The 14,728-nt window shown below is 34.0% G+C and overlaps 1 protein-coding gene across 1 annotated transcript; it reads right to left on the bottom strand.

Moving 5' to 3' along the window:
• Nucleotides 1–301: 301 nt before the first annotated feature.
• Nucleotides 302–14,117, bottom strand: LOC129449326 (uncharacterized). The gene is made up of 13 exons (XM_055212072.2): nucleotides 13,784–14,117; nucleotides 11,998–12,045; nucleotides 9,997–10,038; nucleotides 9,342–9,383; nucleotides 8,128–8,163; nucleotides 7,991–8,017; nucleotides 5,360–5,398; nucleotides 5,128–5,262; nucleotides 4,785–4,832; nucleotides 4,430–4,528; nucleotides 4,314–4,338; nucleotides 2,812–2,894; nucleotides 302–950 (listed from the first exon to the last, which is right to left on the bottom strand). Exons 1-13 carry the CDS (start codon nucleotides 13,833–13,835, stop codon nucleotides 937–939), a joined length of 690 nt encoding a protein of 229 aa, XP_055068047.2. The 5' UTR covers nucleotides 13,836–14,117; the 3' UTR covers nucleotides 302–936.
• Nucleotides 14,118–14,728: the final 611 nt, after the last annotated feature.

The following is a 14,728-nucleotide window of genomic DNA, read 5'->3' as shown; positions in this document are numbered from 1 at the left end:
CATAAAAGCCCCCAAAACACAAACCACATTGGTCACCATCCACTCCATAACCATAAAAGCCAAAATCTGCATTTGGATTCTGAAGAAGAAAAAAGACACCGGGGGGAGTAAATATTGACAAGTTTTATTTTTTGGTGAACTATCCTTTTAACGACTCTTAAAAAACACACGAATAATGAATAATTTCAAGCTGTCACTTAAACACACACACATAGACAGATAATACAGATGAATCTCAAAAAATGACTTTTAAGATCAAAACTATATCTATAACAGTGCATACAAACAGGTACAAAACAAATAAAGACAAATAGTTTATTCTCTTAACAATTCAGCCTGTCAACTTCATGAAACCATGAAATCATGTACAGTAATGGTTAATACAGCATATACTTAATAGCATCTTATGCACCGTCAATCTAACGACTGGCTGAACATTAAAAAAAGAACAAAAGTATAAAATATAGTATAAGCAAAATAGTATAAAAATAAAAAACGCTTTTTGCTGTAAAGAAAAGCATCTAAAAACATAGCGAGCAATAACATAGTTGATGTGAATGATTAAAATAAGGGCAGTCATCATGACAAACTAGGAAATACAGCCAACAAATAGACATTATGCACAAGTATGTCACAAGTTGAAACGCTGTTCTACAAGCAGTTTCACACTTTAAATTCACCAAAGCCTTTCCACACTACTTTCACTTAAATTGATGCTAGGATAAACAACAGTGAAGATTACATTCTAAAAGTCTGTTAGTGTATCTGAACATTTGTTTCCTTCAAACAGAAATACTCGCTGTATAAATGCATCACCAGGTCTTCATCACTTCCTCTGTCCTCATTGGTTGTTGATTTCTAAGAGGAGTAACAGTGTTTGTAAATCCATGGCTAACAATAAGCAGCTTCAGATTTGTTTGCCGTCTTCTTTGCTACTCATATTGCTGAAGCTGTAACAAATTGTGATAGTGATAATGTTAAAGCACATAGATATACATTTATTGCATTTATGCATCGGACAAATCCAAAGCAACTTATAAGTTATTCAAAACAAGTCAACATCAAATGAAAAAAAAAACAATCGGAAATTCATTGTTCTTGCAGTAACAATGACTCCTGGAATTGTTGTAATTTTATAATCTGCCCACTAGAGGGAAGAATTGTGCTTTAAATTCATGGCAAAAAAACTACAGACCTTAGCTAAAAAGTGAACATCGTTTCAGGCTAAATGTTGGGGCTTCATGATTTTTATACTACACTGAAAAAAATGATTCATTGAATTTAATAAAAAATTTTAAGGTAAGTGGTTGCAATCAATTTATTTAAGCTACATTTAAACAAAATGTTTATATTTTATTTTACTTTACTAATCTTTTTTGTTTAAATGTAGCTTAAATAAATTGATTGCAACCACTTACCTTAAAAAAATGTATAAAATTCAATGAATCATTTTTTTCAGTGTATAAAGTACAAATTACAATAAAGTGTATATTTATACTATAAAGTATACATTTTCAACATATTTAATATATATACTTTATAGTATAAATATATATATATATATATTAACTATTTTAGTAGAAAGTTAATACTTATTTTATTATAGCCTATTATAGCCTTTATTATAGCCTATACATATATATATATATATATATATATATATATCTCGATCACCTGCTTTTTCTTATTATCTTGTATTAAAATCTATTTTAATGGGTAAACATTTACAGTATGAACCGCTCTGCACATCAAAATTCTACATTTGATCACTTTTATATCACTGTAAAAAATTAGCTGTAATTATGCGGCTGGTTGCCAGTAACTTACTGTAGAAGATAAAGACTGAAAATGTTTCATGTTCATTTAACTTTGAACAAACTGCCAGTAAATAACATAAATGTAAACTCTACAGTAAATTACTGGCAACCAGCTGACAGTAATACTGTAATTTCTATAGAAATGTTTTACAATGTAGCTAACAAAAAAACATGAAATATTGGTTTATACCAGACATTAACAGGCAGTAAACAGAAATGCAACAATGTTACATTGACATTCTGGAAACAATTGCGGTCCAAAGCACTTTCTTTTAAAAAAACAATAGACATTATTTACGTAATCTTTAATCTTTGCTTGGCTTCGACTGAGTAAAATTAAAATACATGTTTTACTGCACAAAAACTCGAAATACAAGCACTACAAGTTGTTGTTTATACGCAGTGACATCTCTCTGGGGTCACAGGATAATTCCTGTGTATAACTGATAGTGTTTTGCTTTGATGTCCCAATGATCTTTAAACGAGTGGGATTTCGGGAAAGGGGGCGGAGGCAGAGGAATGCTGGCCTGATTAAATGGGAGGAAACACCTTCCAATGTACTGCAGTACTACAGCCCCAATTCTCCAGTCACCAACAATGAGATATTAAAAGCCATTGGCTTCCTCTGAGTGTTTGGAGATGGAGAGAGCGATGGAACACAGAGAAGGGAAGGGTGTGGACAGACGAAGAGGGAAAACAACAATTTGGGTTTGGAAAATAGGATTAGATCTGTGTCTTGCTGCCTGGACGAAGAGTTTTCATGATATTCCTGAGAACTTTGGAGCGGGGAAATGTCAGTCTATCTTATCTGTCTCTGGCAATGAAAATGTTTGTTCCGGACATAAGTGATAAAAATACAACAGTAACCACGAGGCAGCAAGCGAAAGTATTTGATGAACGTATAATACGTGCCGAGAGCATTTGGTAATTATCATTATCTCAGTTTTAAACCTCATATATTCACACAGTGATAAAAATGAAGGCGTTCACCTACCGTTGTCCTCGCCACCTGACGTCTTACTCACTCCTAACAGCATAACACCATCTTTGTTACTGTCTGTCCTCTGGAAAGAAGCACTGAGAGAAAAAACAAAAAAGAAACAGTTTTGAAAAACATAATCCACCAGTGCCAAACTCTTATTATACATACGCCAGAAATAAATGATCCCTAGCTGTCCATGTGGCAGTAGCCTACCATTTAAAACATCCTAATATGTACCATTTGAGTCATTCTATATAAAAAAAGGTGGAAATGCTTGTCCCTTGCTTTTGCAGACCCCTTAATCATTTAATTTGACCCAATAATCCCTAATAATAAATATAGACTGTCCTTAAAATGATGAGAGAGTTTATGTAATTTTCTTTTTTTCCCGTTTTTTAACTTATTTTGAAATGTCTGGTCCTGAAAATTGGCCTGTCTCTTTGATCATATACATGTACATTGAACGGTGTACTTATTATTTAAACCATGTTTTTTATAAAACAAATCTAATTTACATTTACCTTTAACCTTGTATGAATTTACTACAACACTGAAATGGTAAAAATACACTATTACTATGAATAATATCAAATAAAGATTTGTCCCCCAAATTTATGTCTTTGGTGTTACCCTACCCAAAGCACCTTTATTTTGAAACAATGCATCAGCTCTTTACGTTTTTCCTGGGTCAAGAGGTCAGTTGAAGAAGGCAAAAGGTTTGTGAGATGTCTGACTTTATTTGTCTAAAATATCATGATATATATAAGAATTTTGAGATAAGATTTTTTGGATGTCATTAGTGTTACTCTTTTTTTATAGCTGGGAGTGTTAAGATCTTTACATAAAAATACATTATACTGAATAAGTATGTGATTGTTATATCTCTGATGATATAGCACATGGCTAATGGCAGCCATTTTGTTAAAAAAAAAATTTCTTGTAAATTGTCATTGGTGTTACCGTCATTGGTGTTACTTCTCTAATGAGTACTTCCTTAGCACTATTCCTTTAACTGACCAACATAAAAGCATAAAAACAAAACAAGATGGAAAAATTTTCAAGTTTATAAGTTATATCATATTCATTATCTATTATTATATTCCCATTTTGTCAGGTATTGAAGATACAACTTCATGGATTCTTTATTAAAATGTATTAAAAGTTAAACATAGATTAAGCTCCCCGTTTTGCGGATTCATAGATTTGACAAGTTAATTAATACTATTAAAGAAGTTTTGGGTATGTTGAAAAGTTCATTTAAGCAGATTTCCATCACCCGAATTCCACCTTTTCTGTAGAATGACCCATTTAGGTAACATTTAGTAGTAATATGTCCCTCTGAGATACTTATATGAAAAGGGTAACCATTTTTGACAGATTGTGACAGATGATTTTATCTAAAGTGACTTATAATTCATTCTAATTACAGAGTGTTTTAAGGTTTAGGGTTTGAACGTTAGGCAACATCTAGTTAACATTTTATCAGCCAATAAGAACATATAGGCGGCACTCACTTTTCTGTTCCATTGTCAGTCATCTCTGGGAGAAGGAAAAGATGTAATTATTTACCTTGCTGCTGACAGAAAAACAAAACATGCATCATATTCATTATTAGATTTTAGGTACTCACCTGGTCGATGCTGGACTTTTTTGCACCTGGATTTCAAATATATCGCTGCTGCCAGCAGAACACATAGGACAGGCAACAAAATCCATAGGTATTTCTTTTCTGCAAGATGATTGATTATCACTAATATATCATTGAAAAATAAAATTACAACTTACAAGTTTACTTAAAAGCACAAGTACACCAGTTGTGCAATAGTTCTTAAAAATAAAGGTGCCTAAAAGGTTCCATTTAGACAGAAATGGTTCTTCAATGGAACCTTTTAGACACTTACATTTTTAAGACTTTATGTGGAATGTCGCACTATAATAAGAGTTCATTGATTATAACAAATGTTAAAATACAGAACTAAAAATACCTGAATTTTCTGTAGGTTTTTGATCATCATTGCTTTTTCCACTGGACCCTATATAAGAAAAATAAACACATTTAAACAACTGGTTTTTGTAATACAATCAGTACACAATTACTTTGAATGACTGCCCTTGCAGGTGTCCATCCATTACCTACCTAACTAACTACCTACTTAACTACTATCTAGTGTCCAATGGTCTCTAGATCTCTAGTTTTTGTTACTTCTCAGGTCAGATCCAGTGTTTTGAATACCGCTAACTTTACCAAAATGTTTTGTCCGTCAAATCTACATCAGATTTATATTTGAATATGCTTGAACAATATTGTACATTGTAAATAAAGCTCACCCTGATTATGTAATGTTGATGTTGATTTGGGTTTTTGTGTTGTTACTGAACCAGGACGTCTGGTAGATGAATCTTTTGACAGACTTGTCTGATTGGTGGTGGTAGAATTAGTATTTTCCTTTTCAGTTGAGGAATCTACAACACAGAGCGAATTATCATGTAATTAGTTTCAAAGTATTTCATGAATTCAAATGTTTATGTATATAATCATGTGTGACCAAAGTGAACTCACTCCCAGTCTGATTGTCTGGTTTTAAGCTTGATGTGACTTCTGTGGATTTTAGGTATAAAACAACAAAGCATTTAGACATTGACACAAAAAACTACACTGTAAAAATTATTATTTGCCTAAAAAAGGGTCAATTATATAAAAAAATAAATTCTTGTTTTAATTAAGAGTACATATAAAACAAAAATGTGAGTCATTTAAGTAAATGCAAATCAACACATTATTGAGTAAATTCAACTTAATTTTATCATGAAAATCCACTTAAATTTGTAAGAAGGAAATTAACTTAATAATTTTGTGTTGACTTTAGTAAATATAACTAACTGGGCAGTGGACTTGTAGTCTCGAGCATGCTTTGCATGGGACTGCATTTGGAGAGTAAAATTTATGAATACATTTTTCAAACCAAAGTTTGTTGAACTTTTCACATGAGTTATTGCACAACTATCATTAACAATCGTATCAGCCTTAACAGATCTTAACAATAAGTCACAAGTGCTGAAAATATTGTTCATTGTAAGTTACATTGTTAACTTACAAGTGTTATCAGTATACAGTGGTGGTCAAAATAATTGGCACCCTTGGCAAACATGAGCAAAGAAAGCCGTGAAAATAAATCCACAATGTTTCTCTCCTCCAAGCTTCAATAAAAAAAACACAAAATACGATGTTTCATTGAAGCAAAACAATTGAAAGTGAGGGGGGAAACCACACCATGATTTTTTTTCCCCCTAATACACACTGGACACAATTATTGTCGCCACTAGAATTTGTTTATGAGTAAAATATCTAAGTATATTAACATTTTCTTAAAGGAACACGCCCACATTTTGGGAAACCAGCCCATCCACCCCAGAGTATCCCCCAGAGTTAGACAAGTCCACACATACTCCCCCCATCTCCGTGCACCCCGCAAACTCTGCCCGACGCAGCCCCCGCCAGCCCAGCCCAGCACAGAGACCGGAAGCAAATGGCTCCAGCCAGCACACTACTCCCAATAAGCGACAAAACAACGCCAACACCTTCCCATCTATGTGCTGCGACCCGCACAGTCACACCATGCACAAATAACAAGGTATTTTCAGAAGGCGAAGCACTGCTACTTGGGCGGAGTGATTTGCAAATCACCCCGCCCAATAGCAGTGCTCTGCCTTCTGAGAATATATTTCCCAGTATGTATACTGTTAAAAGATGGCTGTGTCTCATATGACCTTGTCATTTGTACACGCTGTGACCACACGAATCACAACACACCAACAGAAAAATGTTCATGCCATCCTGCCACTCCTTGGAAGCAGCATGCCAGCTGGAGCCATTCACTTCTAGTCTTTGTGCTAAGCTAAGCTAGCGGGGGCCGCGTCAGACAGTGCCACAGCACGCACGCAGATGAGAAAGGCATGCACGGACCCATCCAACTCTGGGGGATATGGTGAAAAAGCCAAATTCCCAAAATGTGGGCGTGTTCCTTCAACACAGTTATGACTTCCTGTTTCACAAGAAAATAAATATTAAGTAACACAAGTCCCCTTAATCAGTCATCACAGTGGATAAAGCCAAAGACTAGTTCTGATGTGCAGCAAAAGATTGTATAACTTCACAAAATAGAAAGTGGCTTTAAAGGTGCAGTGTGTAAATTTTAGCGGCATCTAGTGGTGAGGTTGCGAATTGCAACCCACGGCTCAGTCCACTGCTCACCCCTCGCTTTTGAAACGCATAGAGAAGCTACGGTAGCCGCCACCGAACAAACGTCATCTTCGGAGACAACTTAGTAAAAAAAGTTTGTCTGTTAATGGCTTCTGTAGAAACATGGTGGCACAAAATGGCGACTTCCATGTAAGGGAACCCTCGGGATGTAGATAAAAAACGTCTCATTTTAAGGTAATAAAAACATAACGGTTCATTATGAAAGGTCTTTATACACCCCTGATAATATAGTTTTGTATATTGTTTTGCATTTCTGTCAAGAGATCCTTCTAAAAATTACACACTGCACCTTTAAGGAAATAGTTAAAACCATAAAAATATATTTCCAAAATCAGGGAAATAATGAAGACAGTTAAATTGAGTATAGATGCTGCAAACATAAAAAAGACTTGGTCATCCTTTGAAATGGAGGTAGCGAAGTGGTGCCAATAATTGTGTCCAGTGTTTATTATAGAAAATGATTTATTTTATAATGTAATTTCCCCCCTAACTTTGTTTTACTTCAATGAATCATCACATTTCTGTGATTTTTAAATTAAAGCCCAAAAGAAGAAACATTGCAAATTCGTTTCATTGCCCCCTCTGCTCACATTCACCAAGGGTGACAACATTTTGGCCACCACTGTATCTCATAGGCAAAAAAGTCACATGCACCCTCTACAAACAGCATAATGTATAGTCCTTTTCATTACTGTCTTTCATGACCATGTATCTTTGTGAAAATAGACGCTTGGTGCTTAGTAGAATGAACAATAAATACAGATACTGACTAAGTAGGTAACGACTTAAATCTTTATGGGGCGGTTTCCCAGACGGGGTTTAAATTAATCCAGGACTTAGTTATATTAGTCGTTTTTACAAGCAAACCCAACAAAAAACAATATTGGTGTGCATCTTGAGACAAAGCTGAGACAGCTGTTAGATACTCACTGACAAAGGATGTAGATTTAGGTTCAGCTGTAGTTGTAAACAGAGTTGCAATTATTCAAAATTACATTTAAATAATGACCAGGTTCATTTATGAAATGTCTTAAGCTGACTGTAAAGCAATTGTTAAGAAAACTCACTCGTAGGTGCTATAGCCCCATCTTCCATAATATTTCCTATTAAAGCAGGATAAACCAAAGAAGTTAAAAAGTCGCATGGCAGCACAAAAAATCTGATCAAACAATTCATGACTACAGAGTGTTGTGCATTGTTGGTCTGTTTGTGTTTAAGTTAATCAAAAAATCTTAACATATACTAGTAAAAGGATGGGGACACTTACAGATGCTATTCAGCAGATTATAGATTAGTCTTATTCAAAATAACTCCTAACTAGTTAAACAAGATCTTTTCTAAACTCAAAAGTTTACCCAAAATGAAAATTCTGTCATTGTTAACTCACTGGAGAGCCAGTTGTAGGACATTTTATAAAATACATTAATTTATAATAAATTCTGTGTAATTAAACTTCAGAAAAATAAGGCTTTACTAACTAACAGTACTACATTGTAATTTAATATGTTTTGTTTTATTTAATAGTTAAATTTTAGTCTTTTATGTCACAAATTTTCATAGAGATGCCCCGTACACAAAGTTGGCCGCATGCCGAATAGTTTGGGAACCGCTGCAATAGTGTACAGTATCAGCTCAATTAGCACAATGCCTTAATACAAATTTGTTCCTTGTAAATTAATAAATGACGCTCTGACGTGACACTAGCACACTAGGAAGTGACATTTCTCTCTTCATGTGAACAAATTTGTATCACTCATTTAATGTCTAGAGAGATTTTTGCTATTTCCTGTCCACTCCTAACATAGACTCCCTCTCTGTCTGTTTGTGACTTGACCTATGACTAGTCTAGTTAACATTACATCATTCTTAAAGAAAAAATAACACGTCTAGACAAAGACGTTTTAGATCTCTCCTCCTACATCAATGGGTGTTCGGCATTTAATTTGGGTGAAATTGTTTTTAATGCTGGATAAAAAATGATTCACTACTGTGATCTGAGTATGTACATGCAGCAACACTCTAAAAATGGCTGGGTTATTTTTGACCCACAATGAGTAAACATTGGACAGAACACATGCTGGGCCAAAAAGGACCCAATGCTGGGTTAAAACAACCTAGCATTGAGTCAATTTTAACCCATTGGTGTGTTCCGTCCAATATTTACCCATTATGGGTCAAAAATAACCCAGCCATTTTAAATTGGTTATTATTGTCTATAAATGCTCCGGTCTGCTTCAAGTCAACATTTTAGGAGGGAAACCTGTTTTTGACTTGATCTCACCTGTAGTTGAAGAACTTAATATAGGTGACCTGGTACTCGAAGCTGCAAAAACGCGTAAAGTCATATTATAAATATGGCACCATTCACTGAACATTTTATTAACATACTTAACGTAAAAAAAAACAGTGAAACAAAGCTCATTTTCCAGCTCCCCTAGAGTTAAACATTTGATTTTTACCGTTTTGTAATCCATTCAGCTGATCTCTGGGTCTGGCGCTAGCACTTTTAGCATAGCTTAGCACAATCCATTGAATCTAATTAGACCATTAGCATTGCATTAAAAATAACCAAAGAGTTCCGATATTTGTCCCTTTTTAAAACTTGCCTCTTTTTTCAGGTTACATCGTGTAGGCTACTAAGACCGACAGAAATTAAAAGTTGCGATTTTCTAGGCAGATATGGCTAGTAACTACTCTTATTCTGGCGTAATAATCAGTGACTTTGCTGATGTAACACGGCTGCAGCAGGTGTAGTGATATTACGCACTGCCCGAAAATAGTTCCCTTGGTTACTTTCAATAGCTGTAAAATGAGCATATTTTTTTAAAAAAAGTGGATTGTCCCTTTAAGCAGATTTTTTTGTGACTATGGCAGCGTAGAGAGAATTCATGGAAAACAGTTTTGTTGACTTGTGACAATCTGTAAGAGGAACTCACCATTTGGTAAAGGATCACTAATATTAGCAGCTGTAGTGAAGTCTGAATAAGTAAAACAGATACAAAGAATATGACTCAGGTTGATCAAGCTAAGCCATTTGTAGATTTACAAAAAAAGTAAAAACATCAAAACATTGGGTTACACTTTATTTTGATAGTCCACTTTAAGCCAAAAGTATACTAGGGACGTCTGCGTATGCCCGCCGTCCACATGACGTAATTTTCGTCATCAGAAGGGTCCGTGGTTAGCCGCGCGGACCGTCCGCGTGCAGCCCAAAACTCGCCTGAAAAGTCCGCTCCCCTTCTCCCTCTCATAATGGGAGAGGGAGGGTGTTACTGCGCCGAGCCGAAGTACTCCCAAAAGTGCTATTACGCCATAAAATATAGTTCCTCTTTTAAATCCGCTTAGAAAAACGCTACGTTTTATTTTGTACCACCAAACTTGCTCGTATAACTACTCGTCTTAAAAAGGAAAAACGTTGATGTGTTTGGTCACTTCTAACTTTATCTCTAAATGGTACCATTGAATGAATGGGGCTAAGCTAAATGCTATCGAAGCGTCGCAGCGCGCTCCAGCGCTTACGTGCACGCACACAGATGATAGAGGGATGTATCAACAATTCTTAGTTAAGGTAATAACATATTTTAATATTGAAAATGAGTAGACTATTCCTTTAAGTTTTATTAGACTGTATGGGGTAGGGTTAGGGGTAAGTGGAATAAGTTGACATGGACCTGCAAAGATATTTATAGACAGTTGAATGTCTGTTGAAAAATCATCACAGTTAAATGTTAATAGATATTTGGAAGAAAGTCTACTAATATTGTAAAGAGTAGTTGCAAAGTTACTTATAATGACTAAAATGTCTAAACTGGACTATCAAAATAAAGTGGTACCATGCTGTAAAAGACAATAAAAAATTATACATTAAAAATGTTGGTTATCGATATTGTATATCACAATAATATCATTATGAAACGATAACCGTGTTTTCTTGTCATCTTTGAGAATCTGGAACTTCAACGCAAAAACATTGGTTCAGTCAATGCATGCACCACATTAAAGGGAAAGTTCACCCAAAAATGAACATTCTATCATCACTTAATCACTATCATGCCGTTACAAACCCGCATAAACTTCTTTTTTAGAATAAACACAAAGGAAGATATCTCGAGAAATGCCCAACCATACCATTCGTGGACCATAGTAGAAAAACAGAATACCATGTAAGTTAATGGGGTCCACGAATGGTTTGGTTACAAACATTTCTCAAAATATCTTCCTTTGTGTTCATCAGAAAAAAATAATTTATGTGGGTTTGTAACAAAATTAGGGTGAGTAAATGATGGCAGAATTTTCCATTTTGGGTGAACTATCCCTTTAAATGTGACATTTGTGACACAATATGACACAAAAAATTCCATATTATATTTTTTAATATATTTCAAAATATACAAAAAATGTCAAAAAATATATTTGCTAAAATATATTTTGGAATATGTTTACAAAAAAATTTTTTTTGGATGTTTTTTGTATATTTTGAAATATATTATAAAAATAAATACATTTTAAAGAATTAAAAATATCCTACTATATCTACTTTTTAAAACATAACCGTTTTAAAAAGATTAAAATTAAACATTTTCAATTTCAAAAATATACCTTATAAAATAAGCTTGTATTTAGCATATATTTTGGCAAAGAATACTTTTTTGCCATATGGGATGTAAAATTTGAAATGTATTTGCTTGCTCCTGAAATATATTTTAAAATATATGTTGATATATGAAGGTTTAAACAAAAATATATTTCCAAATTCAAAAATATATTCATTTCAGCATTACTATTTAGCATATATTTAAAATATATTTCTGGTCAGAGAAATTTCTTTTTTTGCTGTATGGGATTATATATTTAAATAAGTGTGTCAACATTTTGATATAAAGAATGAATCAAAGAAAGAAAACATGTTGTTTTATATGTGACAGATTGTAACTCACTGCTGGGTGGTGAAGGACTAGTAGTTCCATTAGAATTCCCATCACTACCTAAAGATGTGATAAACAGATACAAACAAGTCTGATGTTTAAACATGATCAAGTCTGCTACAAACATTATTATCTCCAAGCAACAATTCATTTGTGTGTTCAGTATGGCATCTTTATGTTTTCCTGCGTGTACTCTGATGTATTTCTCCTCTGAACAGAGTTGTGAAAATCTGTATCCTGTGACAGATAGACATCTCCCCTCTGGGGACTGTGGGACTTTTCCTGACATTTGACATTTCCTGACCATTCAGATTCTGCCCTCTGTCTGTCTGTGTTTGTAACCCTTTGCTCGACTTCTGGCCTAACACATCTATTAAATCAAACATCTGTTGTATAGCCAAACGCTGTTCAGCCTGCAATACAGTATCATATATAATATATATGTTTACATAACGTGTACTCTTTTTAGTTAAACAAACTGTGCACAATCATTTTAAATAGGATAGACTGATTTGAGAGGGGACGCAGATTGTTTTATCCCCCCCCCCATTCTGAACCACTGGGTGTTGCCCTCTTTAACTGGTGAGAACTGCTTTAACATTGACCATTGATTCTTGTGCAATACTCTCTGCTGAAATACAGGAAAATAAAAATATCTCCTACGTGTATTTTTATATTCTTAAAAACATAAAGTACGGATGTGCTTCTCAAATACATATCTAAGCCTAACATAGATCAGTGCATATTTTATATTGTATTATATGAGATATGCAAATATTCTATAATTTAGCTTAAATGTTTAGGAACAAAAACAAATAAAGTAAACTGTACATAATAGAAAAACATGTAAATCTACAGATTCAAATTTAGTGTATAACTTACTAAATAGTCTAGTCAGGATTTAACAAAAAAAAAAAAACATACACTGAAAAAAAAGATTCATTCAATTTACTCAAATTTTTTAAGGTGAGTGGTTGCAATCAATTTATTTAAGCTATATTTAAACACAAGTTTTTTGTTTTGTTTTTCAATTTTTTTGTTTAAATTTAGCTTAAATAAATTGATTGCGACCACTTACCTTAACGTTAATTGGCGCTGTCCCGTGAGCGGGACACCTACGTTTATTTCAATATTTTCTATGTAAATGTTAATCTATCACGACAAACTATATATTGTTGGAAAGGTCTAAGAATGTAGTTTTCATATTTCAAAACCTTTTAGCAGTAATAATAATGCAGTAACTGTAATTTATTCATTTGTGACACAAGTATGCAGCAAACCTCAAAGCAAACCAGCACAAACCTAAGTTTTTTGACAATTTTATGTATTAAAAATTAAACTATATTGCATTTTTATTTATTACAAATAAATGTAAACTGCTTTTAAAAAATAATATTTTCACCTCCAGACACCTCCCTAAAAAACGTTGAAGTGTCTTCTTTAAAACCAAAAATTACCAAAATTAAAACCAAAATTATGCTTCTAGACCAAAAAATAAATAAATGCCAGAGTTATATTAATTTAAAGGTGTATATCACCTTTTCACCAACCCCCCACTCAAAAAGGGCTGCGCCAGTTAAAGGGTTAAAAAAATTGAGTAAGTTGAATGAATCATTTTTTTCAGTGTCTTTAAAAATCATTTCTGACCATAAATGTTTGACCTGTATATTCTCTTTTTCAAACCCTAATCTTAAATCCTTACCTATAACTTTCACACTGGATATCATGAACATTACTATTAAGAATCAGTGGTCAAACTCAAAACCTCCTATGGATAATATTAAGATAATTTTTTTACCTGTCCATAGGAGAACACAGGAAAAGAGGAAGTATGAAATCTTTATATCCATGGCACAGTTCTTCTCTAACAGCCAAAAACAACCAGGAAAGCCGGTTGCTTCAGAGTAGCGCAAAAAAGTGGTGGGAAAGAGATGTGCTTGTATCCAGGCACTCCAGTGCTTATTTTAGCACTTCCCTTAGACAAAGAGCTACAGGAAATACAGCAGCTTCTACTGAGGGTGGAGGACCAGGGACCAGAGAGAGGTGCTACAACTGTGAAAGGGGGTAGTGTATGAGAACCGCTTCCCTAATAAGGGACAACATTGAACTTCTGACTGACTCTGTATGTGTGATCACCACCCTCGTTCGTAGCCATGAACGTCTTTCTTAGCTTCTGGTTAATAAACAAGGGAGTGTAGAGGAGCTCCACCCATCACAACTCACTCAAAACCCAAATATGTCTGGGTTGCCAGAAATACTCATAAGCCTTTGTGCTTGATTATTTTTGGTTAAAGAATAAAAACTAATGGGGCACTGAAATAAGTTTAAGCTCGAAAACCCTAATAAGTTGACGGAACTGATTTGATTGAGTAAAATCGTTCCCTTAATTTAATTAAGTAATGGATCTCCCAAAACATGTATATTTTTTAAAGGATTAGTCAATTTTCTTAAAAAGAAAACCAGATAATTTACTCACCACCATGTCATCCAAAATGTTGATGTCTTTCTTTGTTAAGTCGAGAAGAAATTATGTTTTTTGGGGAAAACATTGCAGGATTTTTCTCATTTTAATGGACTTTAATGGACCCCAACACTTAACACTTAACTCAACACTTAACGTTTTTTTTCAACTGAGTTTCAAATGACTCTAAATGATCCCAAACAAGGCATAAGGGTCTTATCTAGCCAAACGATTGTCATTTTTGACAAGAAAACTATGCACTTTTAAACCACAACTACTCGT

Source organism: Misgurnus anguillicaudatus, chromosome 21 (genome assembly GCF_027580225.2).
Source record: "Misgurnus anguillicaudatus chromosome 21, ASM2758022v2, whole genome shotgun sequence".
NCBI lineage: Eukaryota > Metazoa > Chordata > Actinopteri > Cypriniformes > Cobitidae > Misgurnus > Misgurnus anguillicaudatus.
Note: the sequence above shows the minus strand (reverse complement) of the source record. Positions and strands in the feature narration are given on the sequence as shown.

Bases quoted from the DNA above. Each gene is read 5' to 3' on its own strand.
- LOC129449326 (XM_055212072.2), bottom strand. From the start codon at position 13,835: ATGGATATAAAGATTTCATACTTCCTCTTTTCCTGTGTTCTCCTATGG. The intron at 10,039-11,997 runs GTGAGTTACAAT...TTACTTATTCAG, and splicing joins TAGTCCTTCACCACCCAGCA to ACTTCACTACAGCTGCTAAT. The intron at 5,263-5,359 runs GTGAGTTCACTT...TCTGTGTTGTAG, and splicing joins ACCAGACAATCAGACTGGGA to ATTCCTCAACTGAAAAGGAA.